We start from the raw sequence: 24,262 nt of genomic DNA, 5'->3' as shown, positions 1-24,262 counted from the left end.
GGTCTGCTATGGCGGCGACCTGGGGAGAGGTCCCGTTCTTCCAATGTTTGAAGAGGCACAGCGGTGTTACTCTTGGCGTCATGGTGTAAGGAGCAATCGAATTCAGATCATGGTTGATAGTAATTGAGGGAACTCTGACGGCACAATGGTACGTCACGGACATCCTACGTCCTCATGTGTTACCTCTCATGCTACGGTACCGTAGCGTCATTTTCTAACAGGACAATGCTCTTCTACACATGGCACGTCGCTGTGAACTGTCTGCGTGATGTTGAGGTACTCCCGTGGCCAGCAAGATCCCCAGATCTGTTCCCGATAGAACATGTGTGGGACCAGCTCAGACGTCAACTCCGCCCCAGTGCCAGAATGCAGGATATCAAGGGCAAGTTTCAACAGTTGTGGACTAAATTGCCTCAGGAGGGGATACAACGGCTTTTTGTCAGCCTTCTCATGTATCCCGGGCAGATGGGGTGCAACATCGTATTGATAAGTGGACTCGTACTGCCAACTTCGATGTAAATGTAAATTTGACTCGATTTCGTAATCACTGAAATAACATCACTGCCCTCTCAACACGTGATGTTTCATGTCGTTTTCTCCTCCTCTTCTGACTGCTTCAATTATTTTTCAGCCTGTGTATTTGGCTATCACGCTCCGCTTGACTTTAAACTAACAGTCATCTGGGTTAAAATAGAAGGATTCTGACTTGACATGTTACGACTCACTCCTGCATAAATGACGACTGGAGATTTCGCAAGCATTGTTTTTACTGAATTTTGTGCAAATAAAAAGTTGTGATGAACATCACACTATACATACAAGCGTTTATTTCATACTACATATTTCCTTAGAATCACCTTTGCGTAGCTATTCTTTTAAAAAAAACTCAACTTCACCTGCTCAAATCAAGGGTGTACAGTATTATAAAATATTTGAACTTCTTGGAAGCAAATGAAAAATTTGTACCGTATACCCTTTTCCTCTACTCGTAAAGTGAAGGAATTCTGCGATTTGAATATAGGTAATAGAAGTTCTAAGAACCCAGTGATGATTTTTACGTTGTAGGTCCTAGGTTCGAAACACTTTATCATACTTTGCTGTTGTAATTTTGAATACAAGTTAAAACTAACCTTAAACAAATACATAATATCGAAACCCTCATAGCTATTCCAGAATTGTAAAATTTTGGTTTCATATAATCGTTAGAAATTTTGAAATATAATTTGCAATAAAGAGTATACGGATTTTATTATTATTATTATTATTATTATTATTATTATTATTATTATTATTATTATTATTATTATTATTATTATTATTATTATTATTATTATTGTCGGAAGTGAGATTGGGCGACTGTGCCTTGTCTGGGTTTCCCTCTAACCGGAAGAAAGCGTGACAAAATTGCGACGGTTCATAAGATGACACGTCCTTGGAGTGATAATTTTAAGACTTGAAACTACTTTGCATATAAATGAAGGAAATAGCCCTGTTGGCAGATGGACAAATGGGCTTAGCAGTAGGACATCAAACAGTAACTTCCGCGTCTGGAGGCTAACATTCCTCTGTTCACAGGAGGCCTGCATGTTGAAATAACATCACAGGTTGGGAAATAGAGAGAAATCTTCAATCTGCATCTCATACGTTACATACTTGGCGTATTTAATTCCAGTATTGGGCTCTCCGGTATATATAATCCGTGTGTCCCTAGGGAGTGTATACCAGACTTCCTTCAATTTCAAGACTATGGTAATAATAATAATAATAATAATAATAATAATAATAATAATAATAATAATAATAATAATCTATGGCTTCAACTACAGTGCGGTTTAATGTCATCTAGGCTGCATGCCTGTCAATTCCGACGTTCCATTTCACTCTGACAAATGGCAGAGCAAACAGGATTCTCTTGGATGACTTATGTCTGAGTTTTAACTAATTTTGTCGGGGAAAACGCCAAATGTACCACAGAGAGCTTGTACTTGCCGACATCGTACGACACGAAATGTCGAATGGACTTCACTCTTTCCTTCAAAAATTTGACCTCTTCTGGGTTTGAAGGCATGATCCTGTGATCCGGAGGTCAAAACAGAAAGGGTCAAGGTGCCGTAGTGAGCGACGCGTGTATCCATCATTTTCTGGCGATATCGGAGCTCCGAGCATGCGGTAAAATTAGTATAATTCCGGACCACGCGCGATGGCACGTACTCCGAGGTGTCGTTCGCTTCTTGTACGCGAAGACTATCGATATCTGTAATAATATTTGTCAGACAAATTGAAATATTTGCGAGAATATTCGACTAGATGTGCAAAAATTTGTCAAATATTTGTGAGAAAAATTGTCTAGATGAGTGAAAAATTGTGAAATATTCGTGAGGAACCTTGATTAATTACGTGCAAAATTGTGAACTTCTTGCTAATTTCGTGAAAATTTCCCAAATGTCTCGATATCTTAATCAGACGTGTGGAGAGAGAAGTGCGCTGAGACATGGTGGGAGTGGAGCAATACCGGGCGGCTATCGGGAGCTGGCACCAGACCGTAAGTGCTCAGTAGAAATGTTTACTAGGTAAAATGGTTGAAATGTACGTATGACAAGAGCTGAGTGGGCTGAAAGGGTCGTAATTTTCAGTGCCCACTGATTCACTCATTCCAGCCGCGACATGTCCAACAAGTTTCAGATTTTAGGTTGAACAGTGAGTGATGAAGTGTTCAAATGGAAACGCCAAGGGGTTATGAAAGAAATCAGCTCGACTAGGGAAACCAAAGCAATTAAATTAACAGATAGAGACTGTCGATGCTATCGACGTGTGCTGAAGTCTAACCGGCGAGTTTCCTTAGAAACCATGGCCACAGATTTCCAGTTGGCATCGTACATTTCCATTTATTTGGAGGTGTTTGCATTTGGATTTCATGTGCAAGTTGTGGCATATAAACTAAAAATCCCTAAACTGAACACTCACCGTCGATTACAGTGGTTCAAAACACCTTGTGTGTGGACTCTAGAACAGTATAGGAGCACCATGTGGAGTGGCGAATCACTTGTGGCAGTCCAATGGACGTGTATGGACCTGGCGAATACCAGGTGAGCGTTGAGTACATTGTTCCCACTGTGAAATTTGGTGGTGGGCTTGCTTTTCATGCTTTCGCCTTAGTCTACTAATTTTAGTTCTTAAAGTCATGAATTCTGAAGCTTATCAGGAAATATTGGACAATTCCTTACTACCCACCATATGGCAACAATTTGGATCTGACCATTTTCAGCATGACAATGCACCCGTTTATACAGCGATTATAAAACGTTTATAAAGCGAAGGCGATAATCGAGTGGTTAGTCGAGAAAAGTGAACTCGAATGACCGATCGGAAGCCCTGATCTGATCCCAATTGCGTTTCAGTGCGGTTGACAGCCAGACCAGATCGCTCCAAAACGGCTACAGAACTGTTCGCTACGATCAGGAGGAGTTGAAGAAAATACGTGCAGACATCTACCCAAACTTATCGGATCGTCTGCCTATAAGGTTAGAGGCAGTGGTGAAGGCCGGGCTTATGCCATACTGAAACTACATTAGCTCCAGTTAAGCCGGTACTTGTGGGTGTTCGGTCATTAATGGCAATGTACAGTATTGTGTGTCCGAGATACGCGTCTAGAGCTATCAGAGTCAAGAATTAAAGGAGTTTGCTCTTCTTCTACCAGAAATGAAATTTTTACTTTGTAATATATTAGGGAAAGTTATTTCGCATAAAGGTGGAAGTTATCTCAGTTTTTTACCTTAGTATTCATTGCCTTCTTAAAAGGGCTCCTTTAAAGTGACACATGGTACAGATCTCTCACATTTAAGGAGTATCAATTGCTAATTGACTGCGTCAAGATTCAATCTGCGCTCTTTATCACATAATGATAAATCTGTCCTGCTGCGCTATTCAGCTTTTCGAAACAAGCTTTCTTCACGAATTCCAAAGTCCATTACGTATCGGTTGCGGGCATTATTTTTCAGCTAAGGATACGAAGACGTGCGTTTCTTAGATCAATTTGAGTACTAAATGTGCTCATTTGAAAGTCAAGATTATTGTTTTTCTTGACTGTTGATATAGTGAGCATAGCTATGTGGTCTCCTTATTTAGATAAATACAAACCACGGCGACAAGACTTTTAATTTTTAAAAAGACTCTCATGCATTTACTTGAATCCTAACCGCAGCCAGCTTTATATAGGCCCTACTCATTTGGAATCTTCTCTCACGGAAATGGTGGTCGATACATTAGCCTAAGTACAGCCGTGTGTGGATTTATTGAGTTTTGTTTAATTATTTTTGTAGCATCATAAATGTTTAACCAAGTACTCCTCAATGAAACACGAAAAGGCGAGTACAGTAAAAGTGGATTTATCAGTTTTTGTTTTATCCTCATTTTATCTGTGTATATTACAGGATCAAGGGACAGATGTGACGGGAGAGGTGTCTGAGAAGGCCGAAGAGACGAACACGACAACGCCTGTGAAACAATACACGGGGATTCCTCAGAAAGACTATGTTCTGGACCCTAACCTACCCCGGGAGTTAGCAGGCTATAACCTCACTGACTACCCCTTCTACGAGCGAGTCCCTGAAGAGATGGACTTCAAGTGCGACGGGCTGCACGATGGTTTCTATGCCAGCGTCGAGCATAAGTGCCAGGTAAGTCCACACCTTTCACTTGTTTTGATCTACGTATGTAACGATGTGTAGTATCATGCATACCTTTCTATTATACCATTTTATACATTTTAGTGTTTAGTCTGCAAGGTTCTGTGAATGAACAGAGCGCCTCCGTTACCATATGTTTGCGACTAGCACCGTAAACTCGTTAATTCCATGCTCCTTACCCTGAAGTCAGTAAATGAATTAGTATTCCTTAGGTCTCCCTCTGCTTCTCTAACACTTCATGACTCAGTCCATTATTGTTCTGTGTAACGTATCCTCCCGTATACTCCTCACTATATGTACCATCGAAGCCACACAAACTTCTCCTAAACTACCAGTTAGATCTTTATTGTAAACACCCTCCCGTCATTCTCCCCACCTGTTTGTAGCAGCAATCATCTACACTTACTTTGTGTCTGTTACCTCCTGCTTACGAGCAAGACATCCACCCAAAACCCACCCCTGTACAGTATAATCGGCGTAAATGAGAGCAATGTACAATAGCTTCATCTGAAAACTCAGATTTTTCTTTATTATTACAATACTACTAGGGTATATCACACACAAAGGTTGAATTTACGTGGCTTTGCTGATATTCTAATTTGACTCTATTGAGACTGATATGCTTCTGTTAGGTTTATTATTATTATTACGAGGGTGGGTCAAAAGTCATGGCAACTATTTTTTTCTTGAAGATACCAGTCCGGTGGGAAAATGTGACATATACAGACGAAAGGACAAGGTGTTAACTACATGTGTGGACAATGAATAGCATTGAAATATCGTAACACACTAATTTATTACGGTAGTATACAGGGCAATATGGACTTCGCGGTGCAAAAGAATGACAACATAGTACACATAAAGTTGACACGACAAACCTGGGCCTAAAGACCCTCAAAGCAGTCCCCTGCTACTGACACCACACGCTGCCAACGATGTGGGAGGCGCTGAATACCATCTGCCTCAGCATTTGTCGCACCATGTGTGAATTGGGTCACCTGTTGGCGCACAACATTAGCAATGTCCTCTCGTGTTGCAAACCGCCTACCACGTAGTGGTTCCTTAATCTTTCGAATGAGATCAAAGTCACAGGGCGAAATGTCGGGAGAGTGCGGTGGGTGCTCCAATTCTTCCTATCCACAACGTCGCAGTAGCTGCCCTACACACTCTGCTTTATATGGTTTTGCATTGTCGTGCAGGATTATTGCACTGTCCACAAGATCCGGACGTTTCTCCCGAACGCCACGTCGTACCTGTCGCACCAGGAAGTCCCTGTAGTACTGTGCGGTTACTGTTCTGCCATGTGGAACAAAGTGGCAAACAATGACACCCCTGACGTCATACGCGACGAACACCATCATATTGACTGGGCAAGGATTCTGACGGACCTTCTGCCTCCTTGGTGATCCAGCATGTCGCCACTCCGTGGACTGATGTTTCAGTTCTGGTTCGTATGCCCTGTCCCAAAATTCATCGATGGCGATTATTCGTGACAAGAATTGATCGCCGTCCTGTTGCCAGCGTGCAAGGTGCTCGGAGCATATTGCATAGCGCACCCACCTTTGAACTTCCGTCAGTGCATGCGGTACCAACCGCGATGCGATTTTGCGCAGTTGCAGCTCATTACGCAATATCCTGTGGACGGTGTGTTTCACGATGCCCCTCTCTCTCTATTCTTTTGGTCTGTCCTGAACTGCCTCCCGAATTTTTGCCAAGCTGGAATTTAATACTTCTGTGATGCCATAAATCCATCCCATTCTTTTCCGTCCTCTTCTTCTTGTGCCTTCGATCTTCCCCAGCATTAAGGTCTCTTCTAATGAATTGTGTCTTCTCATGATGTGTCCAAGGTAGCTTAGTTTTTGTTTCAGGATTAGGCCATCCAAGGAACGTTCTCATTTTATTTGCTGTAAAACACCTATTAGTTCTCTTCGCAGTCCATGGTACTCTAAGGATTTTCCCCCCAACACCACAATTCAAAGGAGTCTATTCTACGGCCTTCAGCTTTTCTTATGGTCCAGGTCTCACATCCGTACATCACAACTGGAAAAACCATAGTCCTTACTATACGGATCTTTGTTGTTAATGTTATGTCTCTACTCCTTAAGATATTTTCAAGATTGGTCATTGCCTTTCTACCAAGTAGCAATCGTCTTTTGATTTCATGGCTACAGTCACCATCAGCAGAAATCTGTGAGCCAATATAGTTGAAACCGGAGACTACCTCTATTTTTTCTCCTCGTACATGCCATGAACTGGCAGGTGTAGTTGCCATAATTTTTGTTTTCTTGGCATTCAACATTAGTCTAGCCTTTGAACTTTCTTCTTTCACTGTCCATCTATTATCTTAGGAGCCATTATTTTGTGAAGGATCTTGCGCTCATACTTCAATAAATACTATTATTAATTATTCTTATTATTGTTTTTATTATTGTTATTAAATGCATGAAACAAATGTAACAATTATTCTACGAATTTAATTTCTTGTAAGCCGTACGGTTTCTGGGAAGGCTTCCTGTCTTCGGAGGAAACCACACACTTAGCTTCCAGTCGGTTATTGATATTCATCTGCTTCCCTCACAAAAGGAAGCAAGATATTATGAAAAGTGTTTTTATTATTATTGGAAGCCATAGTTTCTGAAGCAAGAACACTATAAAAAATCATCTGAAAGAATGCAAACTTTCATTGCCCAGTGGGGTTTTCAATTATTTTTATCTCATAACTAAATACATAATAGTCTCTTTTGTAACGAGAGCACTAGAGGTTTCAGTTTCTGACAGTTTTCAAAGAGTCCATTGCAATCAAAAGAATGCCTCAATATTAATGTGTTCGAAATAGTGAGAAACAGTAACCTGTCGAGGAACTTTCGATCGAGGGAAATAATGAAGTCCATTTGGATTCCACCACAAACTCCACCATGGACCAGGCCCAGGATGCATACGTATTAGATTTCAGAATCCCTGTGAGAGATACCACGTGCTGAAGTGCAACAACCGTACGGAATCTCTTAAGAAAATATGAACTGAAGAAAATATCATAATATGAAGGTAATCCTAGAATTCAACACCGAATCCCGTGAAATCTCCGAAGTTAATCACCCTTGGACATGGTCACTCCTTAAAAGAGTAGCCCGCCTGCTGCTGGCTTAAGGAAGAGTGGAAAGGAATTGGACAACCTTCCCAAAGTAAGCGCCTGCTCGGGATGCCTGATCAGTAGTCCCTGGCATAGCTGGATGCAATGACTAGGTCGCAACCTTATCGTCTCATTGTTAAAGAAATAGTTAACTATTGGTTGAGAATAAACGCAGTTCTCCGGTTGTTTTCGAAGCCAAACTCTTTGTGGTTTCCATTCATTTTGGGTCTTGAATTTAGCATCACTCGATTTGGTTCTCGCAAGTTTCAGATCTTCAATTATAGTTAAATTTCAAATTGATAATAATTGTCTTATTAGGCAATAGGGATATTTCCTTACATTTTCGGAAAATTCTGGAACAGACCGAATTCAAATTTATACTATAATCGATTTATTGAGAGATTCCCTAAATAGAAATACTAAAAAAAGATGCAGTGCTGCAATTATATTACATAGTAGGGAATGTACACAAAAGGAAAGGAAAGAAACAAAAGAGGGAGGCAGCGGAAGCTCACTGCAATACAGTCGATGACACGAAGCAGTCAAGGAGACACCCTTCAACAAAGTGAGTAACAATCATCAATTCAGATATTTTATCAGTTTCAATAGTTTAGCCTCAATTTATGTAAAATCATACCGCACGCAAGTTTACATGCATTTGACTATTCGGAAACAATATTTTAATTCTCTAACTCATATCAGATCCATTTAAATTTGTATAATTCACGGTGTAAACTTATTTATTCATTTATTCATTTGTTTATTTATTTATTTGACCCAAAAATCGTTTTCTAAAAATTACATGCACAATTAAAAAACAGGTACATTAAATCAGTCTACAAACACATGTTATTGTATAATTTAGTTACCTCGAAAGAGGGGAATTCATTTTGATACTGTATTAAAATAGTTTAACCATACCTACTGTAGTAGCAATAGAGAGTCCTCAGTCAGAAAATGTTCTCTGTTGGGAAATCAACTCTTTCACTGACACTTCAACAGTTTCGGGAACCAACTCGTATGTCTCCTTGAATCAACTCCAGTGCAGCCAGACTAAAAGTGGTAAAAAGAAATTTACTAACATCAGATGAACCTCAAAATGAGAGGTAATGGTTGGATCAGCTCAGAAACTACTAGATGGCATAGGAATAGGGTACTATTAGGAAATAGATTTAAATGGAGAAGACAGTGGATTGTGTAAGTGATCGAAGGAGTAAAAGATACAGAAACGTGAGCAGTTAGAACAGAATGTAATAGCCAGAGAATAATCCTAGAACTCTTAAAATAAGAAAGTATATAACAATAAGGACAGAAATATTAATGAAAATAACGCAAAATATGTTTTATTGAACTGATAGATTTTCCTATTAAAAGAATAACGCAATATAAAACTGATGTCAAATAATATTTTATTCGAATAATGTAAACGATGCAATTTATACCTTACAACTCAGAGTAGAGTATTTTAATAAATGTTCGCTATTATACGACACTATCATTTTATGAACGTCCTGTTGGACAGTCAAGTAGAGTAGTAACCTACAAAAAATTTCACACGTGTCTGGAATATACTTTACGCACAATTCTAGATATTATTTCCCCGGAAGCATTATTCTTAAGTGTGAAGTAATGGTATATTAAACCACCTGTGACACCGCTGGTTGTTATATATCCTGATTTGATGAAAAGTTCTCGGCCAGACTTAGTCGTTTTTTAATGCTTTTTAATGCTTTTATCTTGGTCATCGAACAGTTTTCAAATAAGCACACGTTGATACATTATGTTATTATTTGTTGCCTTTTATTTCATAATTTTAGTTATATGCTTTGTGTTCCCGAGGGGTTTTTGTTTAAAATTTGAACTTTTGGCGAGTCCCTTTATTATTTTCCTTGTTATTGTTAAATTGGTATTATGTTTAGGAAATACGCAATGCTTCAATAAGTGACTGCAAGAGTAGTTGTAATCGGGAGATGGATGGTGCATCCAACTGGTCATACTTATACGTAATTTGAAAAAAAATATTCGATATCCTGCGCCGTTCTTACTTTATTAGCTTCTGAAGATAGCCAATCAGGTCGCTTCGCGGGCGAATTTAAATGGGCTTTGTGAGGCGATGTTGCTAAATCTGAACGTGGCTTAAGAATGGCTTGAGAGTTCCATTCGAAGAAACACTTAGTCCGAGGAGGGATCGAAACACGGACCTCCGAGCTGCATAGCAAGTGCGCTACGGTGTGTCTGATGCCGATTTCTCGGCATGGCTCTCAACCCATGTGCAGGTTTAGCAACATTGCCTCGCAATCTCGCAAACGTGACTTAAATTCGCTCGCGAAGCGACCTGATTGGCTAACGGTGCGAGATATCAAATTAATTTTTCTCACATTATTTGTTAGTATGAGCAATTCTCTAAAGCCGCGTATACACTTGAGCATTCGCCCCGAATGAGCATGCGTTTGCCCAGTTTTGCTCAGATGAGTACAGGGCGAACCGAATGGATCCGCATGCCTCAGCCCGATCCGAATGGTGTCGGTACCTCAAAGTGAGCAGGTGCTCCGTTCGTGCCCAGTGTGGACGAGTGGGGTAGCCCGAGCAGTATGAGCCGACTGCTTCCGCCTATGCATATGCGATCTCGCTCGTGCAAGAGTGTGAAAGTAATTTCAAGTTGAAATGGAATTATACCAGGATAATTCTCTTATCCTCCTGGGGTACTACCACAAGTACCCCGTTCTGTGGAACCCAAGGACGAGTTTATACCTTAAAAAAGGACGATGCTTGGAGTGAAATTGCTGCCCTCATGCAATTTCCAAAAGATAAGTGCCGCAAGAAAATTGAAAATTCCTATTCAGCCCAATCTTATTACGAAACTGTTGTTAACTGTGCAAATTAATATGTCTTATTACCAGACTTTTGCTGACTGCAAATTAATATGTAAACTCCTGCAGTTTCATTAATACTTTAGTATTTTTTCTTTGTATTTGCTATAATAAAAATTCTTCTTCATAAACTACTTTTTTATTTAATTAGTATTTTGCTTGCCTTCACATAATCCTTTAAGCAAGCTACGACGGCTTGGTACACTTCAGGTATGATTCTGCCAATGGCTTGTTTCGAAATTTTGAAGAGGTATTGCAAACTCGTGTAGGAGCCTGCTGTAGCCAGAACTCGCAGTGCCACAGCTAGGCGTTCCTCGGCAGATATGGTATGTCCTCTCTCTCAATCGTAGCCCTGATACTATGAAATATCCATTCAAAATCCTCGGATGACATTCTCGTATTTTTTTTTTAATTGTCATCTGTTTCATGTCCGATCGTTTTCAACAATTGAGCATTGCATCTCTCTTCATACAGTTTTCTTTGCCACCACCGCTCTCTCCTTTTTGTTTTCAAGGATTGCAATAAATACATATAACAATAATTGGCGACGATCAGTTTTAGATTCACCATTGTAGCCTCATGTCAGGCAAAACACTACACTACAGCTAAACACAGACGGTGTTCTCGGTCCGCACGAGGTCCCGAACACAGTGGAAACTTACTCAACAGACTGGCATGCGAGTCGTGCTTGTGCGCTATCGTATCGGCAACGCATGCTCATTTGGGGCGAATGCTCAAGTTTATACGCGGCTTAAGGCACATACACTCCGTTCATTCTATTTCCGAGCACCCTGTATATCTCGTGAACGATCGGCCATTCATAGGGACTGTTCGAGTTGTTTCGGGGTGTACTATGCACCACACGATTACTTCCCACATGTTTGGGAACATGCTGCATATATATTCGTCTCTCATTCTGTAATAATGATTCTTCTTTTCCAAGTGAAAGTAAAAGGGTAGGCACCGTTACTTTAAACGAACACATGACGAGGTAAATTTCTGACACGTGTTGCAACGTGCCCCCTGCTGCGTCCTTCCTCCGTCACGTAGCCCAGTGACCATGGTCCGACAGACAAATGAACTGCTTCTGAGCCAGACTTAGTCTTAGTCAGACCTTTACTGAAAAAATAATTTATTTTCTCTTGGTCATTCTAGTGTGAAATTTCGCACCTGATTTTCTAAAGGCGTGTTTTTATTCAAAATATTACATCATCTCACTACCAGGCAGAATGGATAACAAGGCCCGAAGCCGGAGATGAAAGGTTTTAACACCTCGGGATGGTATGAAGAAAGCAGCAAAACTTGTGTCTGAAAATAAAAAGGAACAGCAGATTTTGAATTAAGAACCTAGCCAAAGAAACATTATTTTATATTAATTACTCTAGTCTGTCGATATTTTCAAAAGAAGGAAAAATAGTAATATGAGAACAACAAACTGTGGACATGCCAAACAGGAGACGGGGGAAGAATTGGTTTGGTGTATAAAATGTAAACAGGTCGCATAGGTCCTGTGCTAACAATGGTCCATATTTCATGTGTTTAAGCTGTTCCACAGATGAATCAGACTAATTAAGCTTGAACATCAAACTGTCACTGTTGTAACAGACCTCCTTCGCCGGGTAAATTTTAACATAATACTCTTATCTTCTAAATTGATCTAAGTTGATCATTCAAACCATAGTGCATAAAATTGCACAGCTCCTTAGAAAAATAAGCATTGAAAAATAGCAATGAATATCCTATTATTGTTGCATCTAGTCCCTGCTTCCTCCATGTAGGAAGAAGAGGTTAGAATAAAGTAACATCTGGAGGGACTGCTCAACCACACCCAAGGATGAACAACGAGAGTCCTCGTGGCACTGCACTCAGAGTGTAGGTAAGAGCGAGCTGATATCTCAATGTTTCATCTGTATAAATATCCACACATTACCATCCCCTATGGTGCTACAGCCGTGATGAGCCTCAGTCCACCAAGCGACGTCTCTCAGCCCGATGACCTGCAGATTACGAGGTCCTCGGGTCAGCGCGGCGAGACTTCTCAGCCGTTATTCTTGGCTTGAAAGACCGAAGCCGTTATCTCACCGTCACATACTTCCTTATTGTTCTCGTCTAGGCAGAGTGGACCTCTAGCCAGTTCTTACATCTAGGTAAATGTCCCTGATCGGATCGAGAAACGAACCTGGGGTCTCCAGGCAAGTTGCAGGTTCGTTAGTCCTTCCACAAATTATTACTTGCTAATCCTGTATCGATAATAGATTACTAGAGTATCTATAAAGTATCTATATTCTAGCTTTGGGGCAACTCACTGTTCTTCTGTCGTGTGCAAATGTTGCAAATCCAAACACATGGGCGTTGTCCAAATACACTGTGGTTCATATCACAAATCATAAATTCCGGCGTTCTCAAAGAAAGCAACCTTGCAGTTTTACGTGACTGTTCATATCGTCGTGGCCTGCCCGTGGTGATGCGGTACCGTGCATGCCTCTTAACTGGTCGCCCCGGGTTCGATTCCCGATCAGTCCAGAATTGAGGGTTGGTAGAATGACTAAACAGATGGCTTGATTTCTAGAAAATAGAAGTCGGATAATAAGAGTAGGTTAAAAACTTTCGTGTGGCTAATTCTACCATGGTGTAGTCCTTGTAAGGTAGACTCTTTGAGGAGAGTGATCGGCATCAGCCATGTGTAGAAAACTGCGTGTTATTGTAGTGAAGGGTAGTGTGTGAGTGTGAGTTGCAGGGATGCAGAACTGGAAAACACCCAGTCTCCGAGCCAAGAGTATTAACCATTTAAGGTTAAAATCTCTGACCCGGCCGGGAATCGACTCCGAGGCTCTCTGAACCGAAGAGTTCTATGCTGACCATTCAATAATAATAATAATAATAATAATAATAATAATAATAATAATAATAATAATAATAATAATAATAATAATAATAATAATAATAATGGTATTGGCTTTACGTCCTACTAACTACTTTTATGTTTTTCGGAGACGCCGAGGTGCCGGAATTTATTCACGGAGGAGTTCTTTTTACGTGACAGTAAATCTACCGACACGAGGCTGACATATTTTAACACCTTCAAATACCATCGGACTGAGCCAGGATCGAACCTGGCAAGTTGGGGTCAGAAGGCCAGCGACTCACCGTCTGAACCACTCATCCCGGCGCTGACCATTCAGCCAACGAGCCGGACATCAGAGCAGGTGAAGCTTTATCTTATCCCGTAATGATCAAGAGGGGGATTCGCAAGGTAATATACTGGACCTTCTTCTTGTATGAGTAAAGAACGGAAATCACAGATGCGTTGTACTGTATACAGTAATAAATAAGTTACATGATTATGAGCGATTGCAAAAAGAGCTCGGTGATGTTGTGAGATGAACAGAAGACAATCGTAAACGGGGTGAAACGACAGGTTGTGAGTTTCACCAACTGAAAACGTTATCTCAGTTTTAAACACTGTGCTAATAACGTGAAAGTACGTCTTAGGGATCACTATAAACACCTAGGCGTTAAGAAAAGACCTTCATTGGGGTAGTCACATTTACGAGGTTATATATAAAGGTTATGAGGGTATTTAGGGGTTTTATAAAGGATGTAAGAACCGGCCCCGCGGTGTAGGGGTCGTGTGCCTGCCTCTTACCAGAGGACCCGGGTTTAGTTCCCGGCCAGGCCAGGAATTTTTACCTGGATCTGAGGACTGGCACCAGTCCACTCGCCTACGTGAGTAGAATTGAAGATCTATCTGACGGTGAGATGGCGGCCCAGTTCTAGAAAGCCAAGAATAACGGCCGGGATGATTCGTTGTGCTGATCACACGACACCTCGTAATCTGCAGGCCTTCGGACGGAGGAGCGGTCGCTCGGTAGGCCATGGCCCTCCGGTGCTGTTTCACCATGGGATTTAATTTGGTTTGGTTAGAAAGGACGTAAATGAAGATGCGTATAAATCACTGGTAAGACTCCAATTAGAGTTTGGTTCCAGTGTATGGGACCCCAGCAGGATTACTTGGCTCGAAAACTGGAAAAGATCCAAAGGAAAGCAGCGCATTTTTTCTGGGTGATTTTCAACAAAAGATTAGTGTTACAAGAATGTTGCAAATTTTAGGCTGGGAAAACTTGGAAGTAAGGAGATTTCCTTCTTGACTCTAAGTGGTAAGGAGATGGTGTAAAATGACAGTAGATGAATAAATTGAATGGAGTTTTTAGAAGTAGGAAGTGTCATAATGTGAAAATAAAGTTGGAATTCTAGAAGACAAGTTGGGGTAACTATTCATTTATAGGAAGAGGAATTAGTAACTGAAATAATTTATCAAGGGAGGCATTTGATAAATTATCAAGTTTTTAAAATCATTTAAGAAAAGAGTAGGCAAGCAACTGACAGGGAACTTGTCAACCGGAGGACAGCTCTAAATGCAGATTAGTGGTGACTGATGATTGATTGGGTTTCACTTAGATTCGTGAGATCAATTAAGGAGCCCTCTGATACGAGAGACAGTGGTCAGGGAATCCAATCAGTACAGCTGAAGATGTCGTCTTGCTGACCGTGTGACTCTCGAGTATCTGCAGGCCACCTAAATGGGTAGCAGTCGCCTTGGATAGACAAAGCCTTAGTGAGCTGCTGGGCCGCGGGTTTGTTAGTGTTTTGTTTGTTCATAACGTAATCATAGCCCCGGGATCTCCAGTTTTACTTGGAATCCGACTTTTCATTTCAAAACTCCTACATGGGTTATCCGGGATTTGAACAATGGCCACCTTGGTGAGCAGTCAGTGTCTATGTCAATACGCTATCACGTCTCTGCCTCCACTTCGGATTTCTCTAATGACTTACGAGTTAGGAGAGCTGTCCGCAAACTTCCAGCTATCTGTTAACTTCTCCATGTACTCTATTGAATAGTTACCACTGTTCTGTTCTTTGACCTGGTGTTGCTCGATGCTGAGTGTTAACGATCCGTTGAGCTGTTGACCTCTGATGACGAAATGGAGGCATGTGTGGTTATTGCCGATCCTCAACCTGCCTTTCCCTCCAGAGGGAATCCAGTCATCAAACCTTGGTCTTTCCTATAGTGACGCTATAGGTCCTAATTACCGTGAATGTTACCAACAGAACCAGTTTAATAGGATTTTACAATTCTTATTACGATAAAGGTTTTCTTTGTATTATACAGACACTTAATGAAAGGCCATTACCTGGTGCTGTACCACACGGTAACACAACCACAGTATTTGCTGTTTCTTGGCCCTACCTGGCTCGGTTTAACTTTCTACTCTCGGAGTTTGTCTTCAAGCCAAATGGAGCGTCCATGCGGAACGACGCGAGCACGATATAGTCAAAGCACAGTTAACCTAATAGCGACCAATACGCGAGCACTATATAGTCAAAGAACAGTTAACCTAATAGCGACCAATACGCGAGCACTATATAGTCAAAGAACAGTTAACCTAATAGCGATCAATATGCGAGCACTATATAGTCAAAGCACAGTTAACCTAATAGCGACCAATACGCGAGCACTATATAGTCAAAGCACAGTTAACCTAATAGCGACCAATACGCGAGCACTATATAGTCAAAGAACAGTTAACCTAATAGCGACCAATACGCGAGCACTATATAGTCAAAGAACAGTTAACCTAATAGCGACCAATACGCGAGCACTATATAGTCAAAGAACAGTTAACCTAATAGCGACCAATACGCGAGCACTATACAGTCAAAGAACAGTTAACCTAATAGCGACCAATACGTGAGCACTATATAGTCAAAGAACAGTTAACCTAATAGCGACCAGTACGCGAGCACTATATAGTCAAAGCACAGTTAACCTAATAGCGACCAATATGCGAGCACTATATAGTCAAATAACAGTTAACCTAATAGCGACCAATACGCGAGCACTATATGGTCAAAGAACAGGTAACCTAATAGCGATCAATATGCGAGCACTATATAGTCAAAGCACAGTTAACCTAATAGCGACCAATACCCATCTCTGCCAGGATTGACTTGATCGTTCCAAGCACCAAATCTTGCACCATTTCGCCGTCTTCCACGAGCGGATGCCACACCTGCCATAGAGGACGTTCCTTCACGCACATTTAGCAACTATCAGTGCGTGTTAGACGACTTGAAATTGTAGTGAGGGCGGATGCTACTTTCACTGTCTGTAATGGGAATTTACATACTTTTAGGACATATACTGTACCCATAACCCAATAATGACTTACGCAGCAGTATTTATTTATTCGATATATTTATTTATTTAGAGGGTGCACTGGAAAAATGTTTAAGCCACTTGATTCCCAACCAGAACGTTCTGGGTTCGAATTCCAGCGAATTCAGATGGGATTTTCAGAATGTTTTACCTATTCGTCGATCAGCTAGTTACAAATGAATTCTCATGTATTCATCTTGCTTTCTAAACTGTCTCGCTAAGAAATGTCAAGGCTGCAAATCCAACTTCACATAAAATGACTTGTGCTTATTGTAGATGTGTCCAGGGTATCTTCCGAAGAGGGTCTTCGTGACTCTGCCCACTTTAAAAATTAGCCACCTACCCCATTGCTTTTAAAAACATCAACATACCTAAAAGCAGGATCGAAGTCACAAAATACTTCCAGTCTTCAAGGTTGCAAAAATATTCAATAAACTTGCCCTCAAGATTACAAACGTTCTTTCACTAAAAGTATGAGTGGGACATTTTGAAAATATTTCACATGGATATTTCTCGAGATATTCTACACATCTTGATTTTCTCTTGTAACCCTCAACTTGGTCTGAAATGTTTGCTTTTATTTTGCTGTTTAGTTCCACTAAGTGAAAAAGCATGAAATATTCTATCTTTTTTCTAATCAATTTTCAATCGCAGTCAAATTATGCATATACAATAAAAGTGTTTAAACCCTTGTCGCCCGTCATGAACAAATCTGAATTAACCTCATTTTCAAATTAAGTAGAAAAGGTGACTTTTATTTTATAACTGAAAATATGGAAAATCAGTGGTGACTAGGAAAGAAAATACTTCTAACGATTAACCTACTTCTTTCACAACTATAAGAAGCTTCATTGTAGCAATTTATTCTGAACTAATAAAATAGCTATCAAACCATATGTCATGATTTCGTCGTAAACTTTGGTCCTTCCACATTAAACCATTTTCCGGAAAAATAAATATAGTTTATTCGTTTCCTACAAGTTTTCATTTGCTTTAAAAAGTAATGCATAGCGTTAAATTATATAATACGATTCATCTGTTTATGAAGGGTATTTCCTAATATGGCTTTAAAATTACAAGCAATAGATTATTAATTGGCAAATTGTATATTCGCCAGTTAAACAACGCCTACTGCGAACGGTATTTTTGCGAGTTCATTACGTACTCGCGATCCTACACGTTTTTCAAGCAATCAGACGATTCTAATAGTGTCGGCTATTGTATGACACACCGTAATATTTGCTGCGTGTTCTTTTTCTTGTTCTCAAAGGAAGGTTTCACAACAGAAAGTGCGAACTGACTTGCCTCTTGCTTTGTTTCATTATGTGCCGACCGCGAACAACATATGTTTTTCTTCGGTATAATAATAATAATAATAATAATAATAATAATAATAATAATAATAATAATAATAATAATAATAATAATAATAATAATAATAGCTCATGTTCTCAGGTTCTCAGAACTAAGAACTAGAGAACAGACTGAATACTTATCCAGAGCAGCACTTTTATCGTTTTCAAAAATAATCTTTAAAATGTTCAGAATTCATTGAAGTACACTAACTGGTGTGACGAGTACTTACAAGACCAGAAACTGGTGGGTTTGAATCCGTTACTTGGCTAAGCTTGAAATGGTACTCTTCGATTTCCCAGGTAGGGTAATGGTCAGTTCCTTCCCAGTACTCCCTCCATTTAATTTATAATACACAGAAAATACACCAAAGTAACGGAGATCATCAGAAATATTAATAAAATAATTTTTGGTTGTACGTCTCATTATCTGCTTTGACGGTTTAGGAAGACGCCGAGGTGCCGGAAGTTTATCACACAGGAGTTCTACCGTAACTGAGCACCTTCAAATACCATCGGGTTGAACTGGGATTGAACCCACCAACTTGGGTTCATCTAACATCTGAGCCTCTCAGACGAAGCAGGTAGAATTAATAGACACACTAAAACACGGAGCTATTGCACAGAATGTCCCAAGAAACAACAAAATACTAAATTGTTAAAAGGAGGAATTTCACTCTACTCTATATTCTACCGGTCACTGTTTTACGAAGAAGAGTCCCGTAGATTAAACTTTATTCTTACTTATCAGTACAGTATTTTGTTGATAAATTCAACAATACATGACTCGAAAGATGTCCCTAATCCTAAAACGCGAACTAACTATATCAGTAACGTTCTGCTACCAATGACCAGCATTTTGTTTGTCGAAGTGTTAAACCAGTCTTGTTTGTTCTCATTATATAAATCGAACTTTCTATCTGCCACTTCTAAAGGACAATAATAGGTCCTTAATAATAAAAGCTATTACCCTGAAGAGACAGGTTTTCGAGTAGGGAACTCTATTGTTTGCGTTACGTCTCGAGACAGAGAATATTATTAAAACCTATTCATTATTTGAAAAGTGTAGTTAATTTCAATAAGAACAAGCGTAAAAACAATAGACCATAAAAGAGAGAGCGTACCCAGCAAAACGTGTACTAATGAACGAAGAATGCTCATTAGATGAGGATATTCTCACAGCATTCACAAGAAACAGCAGTGAGACAAAATATAACATAACCTCGCACTGATCGATCCTATAAAATACCTCGTTCCACTTCAGTTAAGCAAAGTTCCGTAAATTAATAGATATATTCGAATCAACGCCATTCTTTACTGGTGTGTATGTTAAAAACGAGGTCTATGTGATATACTAATGCCTTCAGAACTTTGCAGGGCTGAGTACCTCAGACGGTTGAGGCGCTGGTCTTCTGACCCCAACTTGGCAGTTTCGATCCCGGCTCAGTCCGGTGGTATTTGAAGGTACTGAAATACACCACCTTGACGAAGGCAAAATACATTTTGCCGGGTGTTTTGGAGGCTTGCGTGTTCAAATGATCCTTAGAGCTATGCCGGCGGGAGCATATGCTCCTGGTAGGGCCACCCAAGCCGGACAGGTCTAAGGTGATGACCCAGACTAAAACCTTGGTCCTCCAGGTTGGGGGCTGGTACGTGGGGCTAACAACTCCACTACCACAAAACTATATATTGTTCAGAAACCAAATCAAGATAACCGGACGGTCCCAAACTTACAATGACTAAAGCGCGCTAAATGGCAACGATACGGATATATTGGATCTGAGGACCGTTGGAGTCAAGAGGTGGAGGTGGCGTAGGCGTGCTGAAGACCGGGACGACTGGAGAGCTGTGGTCAAGGAGGCCAAGGTCCTTAAAGGACCGTAGAGCCATGGAGTAAGTAAGTAAGTGAGTAAGTAAGTAAGTAAGAAATACGTCACCCTTGTGTCGGTAAATTTACTGGAACGTAAAAGAATTCCTGTGGGGAAAAAACCGGCACCTCAGCATCTCGGAAAGCTATCGAAAATAGTTAGTTAGAAATAATGTTATTATTATTTGTCTTAAGAACTTGAAGAGAATATGATTAGAGATATCTGAAGAGAGATGGGTCAGAGAATCAATCAGTATAAATTTCCCGGTTAATCAGAGAATTTTTTCGGCCCGTCCGTAGGCGACCACGATGACCATGCACCAATACGAGAAACTACAACGCATTATTGCTGTATATTATGAAAATGAATCAAATCAGACAGACGTAAGCCAGTGTGTGCATAAATTACGAAATAAAAGCAATGTCAGATTATGACCTATTAAATAAAAGGACACGAATATACCTTATAAAATCAAAACAATCAAAACATAGGTACAAAATCATCGTGTCGTTTGACTCGCGCACACTATGAGACAGCGCAACGGGTGAAGTTGTTTCCAAACACTTGGTTGTTGTTCGGTCAACATAGGTATCACTAATTTGTGTAACTTTGAAGTTTCTCAGTCTGTCTAAAAATTATAAGTCATATAACATTACAACTTACCTGAAAAATTACACCACTAATAAACAAAGAATGGCGAGTTTCATTCTACAGAAAATCCTCCGATTCTATCAAATCACTTTAAACAATGCGATAATACGCACAATAATGTTTACGTTGCTCAAACTAGTCAATTATTGTGAAATTGAAACGGTGATGTTATGAGCAAGTGAGACAAATCATGATTGCAGAAGTCTTCCACTGTCACCTTAGTAACTCTGGGAAAGTTTTCTACATTTAACTTCAGCTGCTAATAGTCCGTTGCCTCCAGCGACTACGTTTGGATTTAAACTTTAATGATACATTAACCGAGTCAATACTGGAAAGTATATATATCACTAGTTTGTTTTGTTTTGGCAGTCAAAAATTTAAAATTTTCCAAGTGTGTATGAACAACACTGGAGAAAACCAATGAAATCAAATTGTGTGCGACCCGGGAGCAAACTGGGGTGATTAAGAGTGGATGTCAGATGCGCTGTGATGAGCTCATATGCACTGTCTGTTAAAATCTGGAAATTCTTTGAGTGTGGATGACACAGAGAGGAGACATTTTGAGAAGGTAAGATGATATTATACCGATAAGAACGGGAGAAAGACTTAGCTCGCTAGTGTATTAAACTACCAACTTATCGCTTAAATGTGTTCGTTAAAATTTGAATGATATCGAGAAAGTTACATTAAATTACATTAACGAGGTGCCGAAAGTTTGTCCTACGGGAGTACTTTTACGTGTCGGTAAATGTGCCGGCGTAATTGAGCACCTTCAAATACTGGGTTGAACCGAGATTGAACCCGCCAGCTTGGGTTCATCTACCATCTATCACTAGATCACTAGATCACTAGACCGGTGGCAAAAACCTGCATTCAATTCCAAATTTCTCCGTTGTGTTCATATGGAGTGGGGTTTTTGATGAGCTCATATGCACTGTCTGTTAAAATCGGGAAATTCTTTGAGCGTGGATGACACAGAGAGGAGACATTTTGATGATTGGTGATTCGTCTGTCGGATGGCGACGATAAGCCTTGAGCAGACAACTTGGTCTGATTTTTGCCAAAGTTCGCCGTATCATTCTTCTATCACCAACTCGATCGTATATATCTTCATTATTTCGTAATCGAATCTACTCATCGTGCATCCACCATTCTTCTATACACTACATTTCAGAAGTTAGTGACAGTTTTTCTTTATTCGTACCAATTGTTACTTTTGGGTCTTCTTTCCATGGAGGAGTGATGTAGCTCGTTGCTTCTCATACAGACGGACTGTGGTTCGATGATAATAATAATAATAATAATAATAATAATAATAATAATAATAATAATAATAATAATAATAATAATAGTAATAATAATAATAATAAATTATGAAATGATCTTTTCCTCACACTTTTACCTAAGCTCGGAACGGGCAGCGTTGTAATTAACATTAAGAATTTCAGGAAACAGATGTAATTTCAAAGTTGTGTTCCATTCGTACCCTTTGTCATATTATTGAGTTTTATTTACACTTACTTAAAAATACATATGCTTTTCTCCGGCATCCAATCTATTACTTCCTGTGTGATCTGGCATGAGCTTAACGAACTTATATCTTGTTATTTTCCTGCTCTTGTACTTATATGGAACCTCCTGAAATGTCTTAAACTGAGTAGAAACTTAGCGCTGTATATCTTCCGAGGTGCATTCTTTATTGCTATAGAGACATCCATTTTCAGTTGTTGTATGGGATGCACAAACACATAAATGGTGGGACGTGGAGCTTCAGTCATCATCGTTACTCTTCACTGCAAACTTGCGAGACGAGGGATGGAATATTGTGATAGCGACACATCAGTGCAACTTTACAAACCCCGTATTTACTTAAGAGCAGTGTTTAACATGGAGCCAACTGAGGTGCACCCCAAATCACACTGCACCTCTGTTTGTGTGATGAGAAAACTATTTTATCCGACAAGACACACAGACAATTAATAAACCCCTTCTTTCCATTCATACTCATATCACTCACTAAAACGTTTTTATTCCTCCTCTGAAGGGAGAGGCGGGCCTCTTAGACGGTAACGCCGTCTCTCAGGCCAGGAGATGTGTTACGGTGGAGATGCTCGGAAACGGTGAGGGGGTAGGTGGCCGTGGCCTATACTAAGAACTGTCCCGGAATTCGCCTTAGTGCAGGAGAACGGAAAAACCATTCTCAGGACAGCCGACGGTTGGGGCCAGCTGTGAGATCCAGCCCTGTCCCGTCTTTCGAATGCAGGGGCGTAGAACCACGGTAGAGCCGCGGCCACTCCTATTCTGCTTAGTTGGCCGGTCGGAGAGCAGAGTTGTGCAGGAGCTCATGCTCATATTCTGGTTATCGATAGAAATATTATTTTTTTCCGTCATTCACCTCTTAGTGGTACCCACCTGTTGGCCACAATCTAGAAGACTTCAAGTTTGCATGGTCTTTTATCATAAGTTACGTTGGTGGAAAAAAATCTCCATCAGAATGTTGGCCGGCAGGGTAGGAGATGTGGTGGTATACAATTTATAATAACCAAATTTGTGGCAAAAGCCTTGATTCACCTCCAAACTTCTCTGCGGTGTTCATACGGAGTGAGGGCATATGGTGCTGTTGGTTGTGATTCGTCCGTCGGATGGAGACGTTAAACCTTGAGCAGACCACTCGCTGTGATCCGACAGGAGAAAACTATATGCCGATACCTTGTTTCAGCTGCTTTCTACCTCATCATCATCATTATCGTCGTCGTCGTCGTCATCCCATACCTAAACGTTCATGTCACCCATGGGTGTCAACTAGAAAGATCTGCACCAGGCAAGCCGAATATGTTCTCAGACACTCCCGGCACTAAAAGCCACATGCTAAATAAATAAAAATTCTTGGTGCTTTGTAAAAATGAATTTAATATAATTGATCCTCAGAAATACAGCAAGTACACGATAAAATCTGTTCAGCTTACAATGCACTGCTTATCAAACAAAACCACAGAGCATGTAACTAAGCAGGAAAGTCTGGTCTGCTCTCTTCAAGATAAGGACAAGTTATGTCTGAGGTGCTAACTCACTGTGTACGTATGTTGGGTATTCAGCCCGAAAGCTGGTTTGATCCTCCCCAGCTCTGCCAACAACTGTCATAAACAGCCTAAGCATCACTGAAGAGGTGTACTAGGGAAATTAGGAGTGAGGTAGTTTCCCGTTGCTTTCCTCACCGAGCCAGAAGTTGCTATTACATATCAGTCTACCAAGCCCATTGAATTGCGTGCACCAACCGACCCTATGAGCGATATTTTCACACCATTCATAGCAGGGACTGGCAGCATAAGGAATGGTATTACGAGCAACGCTCATAGCACGGTCACTCACATCGTCAAAGCCAAAGATAAGACTGAGACAGTCAATGAAAGTAACGAATTTATTCTAGCCCATACCAGAAGACATACTGCACAGTAAACACTACATCTCGCCAGCAAAAGCATTAACTCA

The 24,262-nt window shown here is 40.4% G+C and overlaps 1 protein-coding gene across 1 annotated transcript in view; it reads left to right on the top strand.

Annotated features, from left to right (window-relative positions):
• LOC136874516 (cell surface glycoprotein 1) overlaps positions 1-24,262 on the top strand; it is a 307,568-nt gene that overhangs the window by 248,622 nt on the left and 34,684 nt on the right. The window contains exon 4 of the mRNA XM_067148151.2: positions 4,431-4,676. Coding sequence (XP_067004252.2) covers positions 4,431-4,676 — 246 coding nt within the window. The remainder of the gene's footprint in view (positions 1-4,430; positions 4,677-24,262) is intronic.

This window comes from Anabrus simplex, chromosome 5 (assembly GCF_040414725.1).
Source record: "Anabrus simplex isolate iqAnaSimp1 chromosome 5, ASM4041472v1, whole genome shotgun sequence".
Lineage (NCBI taxonomy): Eukaryota > Metazoa > Arthropoda > Insecta > Orthoptera > Tettigoniidae > Anabrus > Anabrus simplex.
Note: the sequence above shows the minus strand (reverse complement) of the source record. Positions and strands in the feature narration are given on the sequence as shown.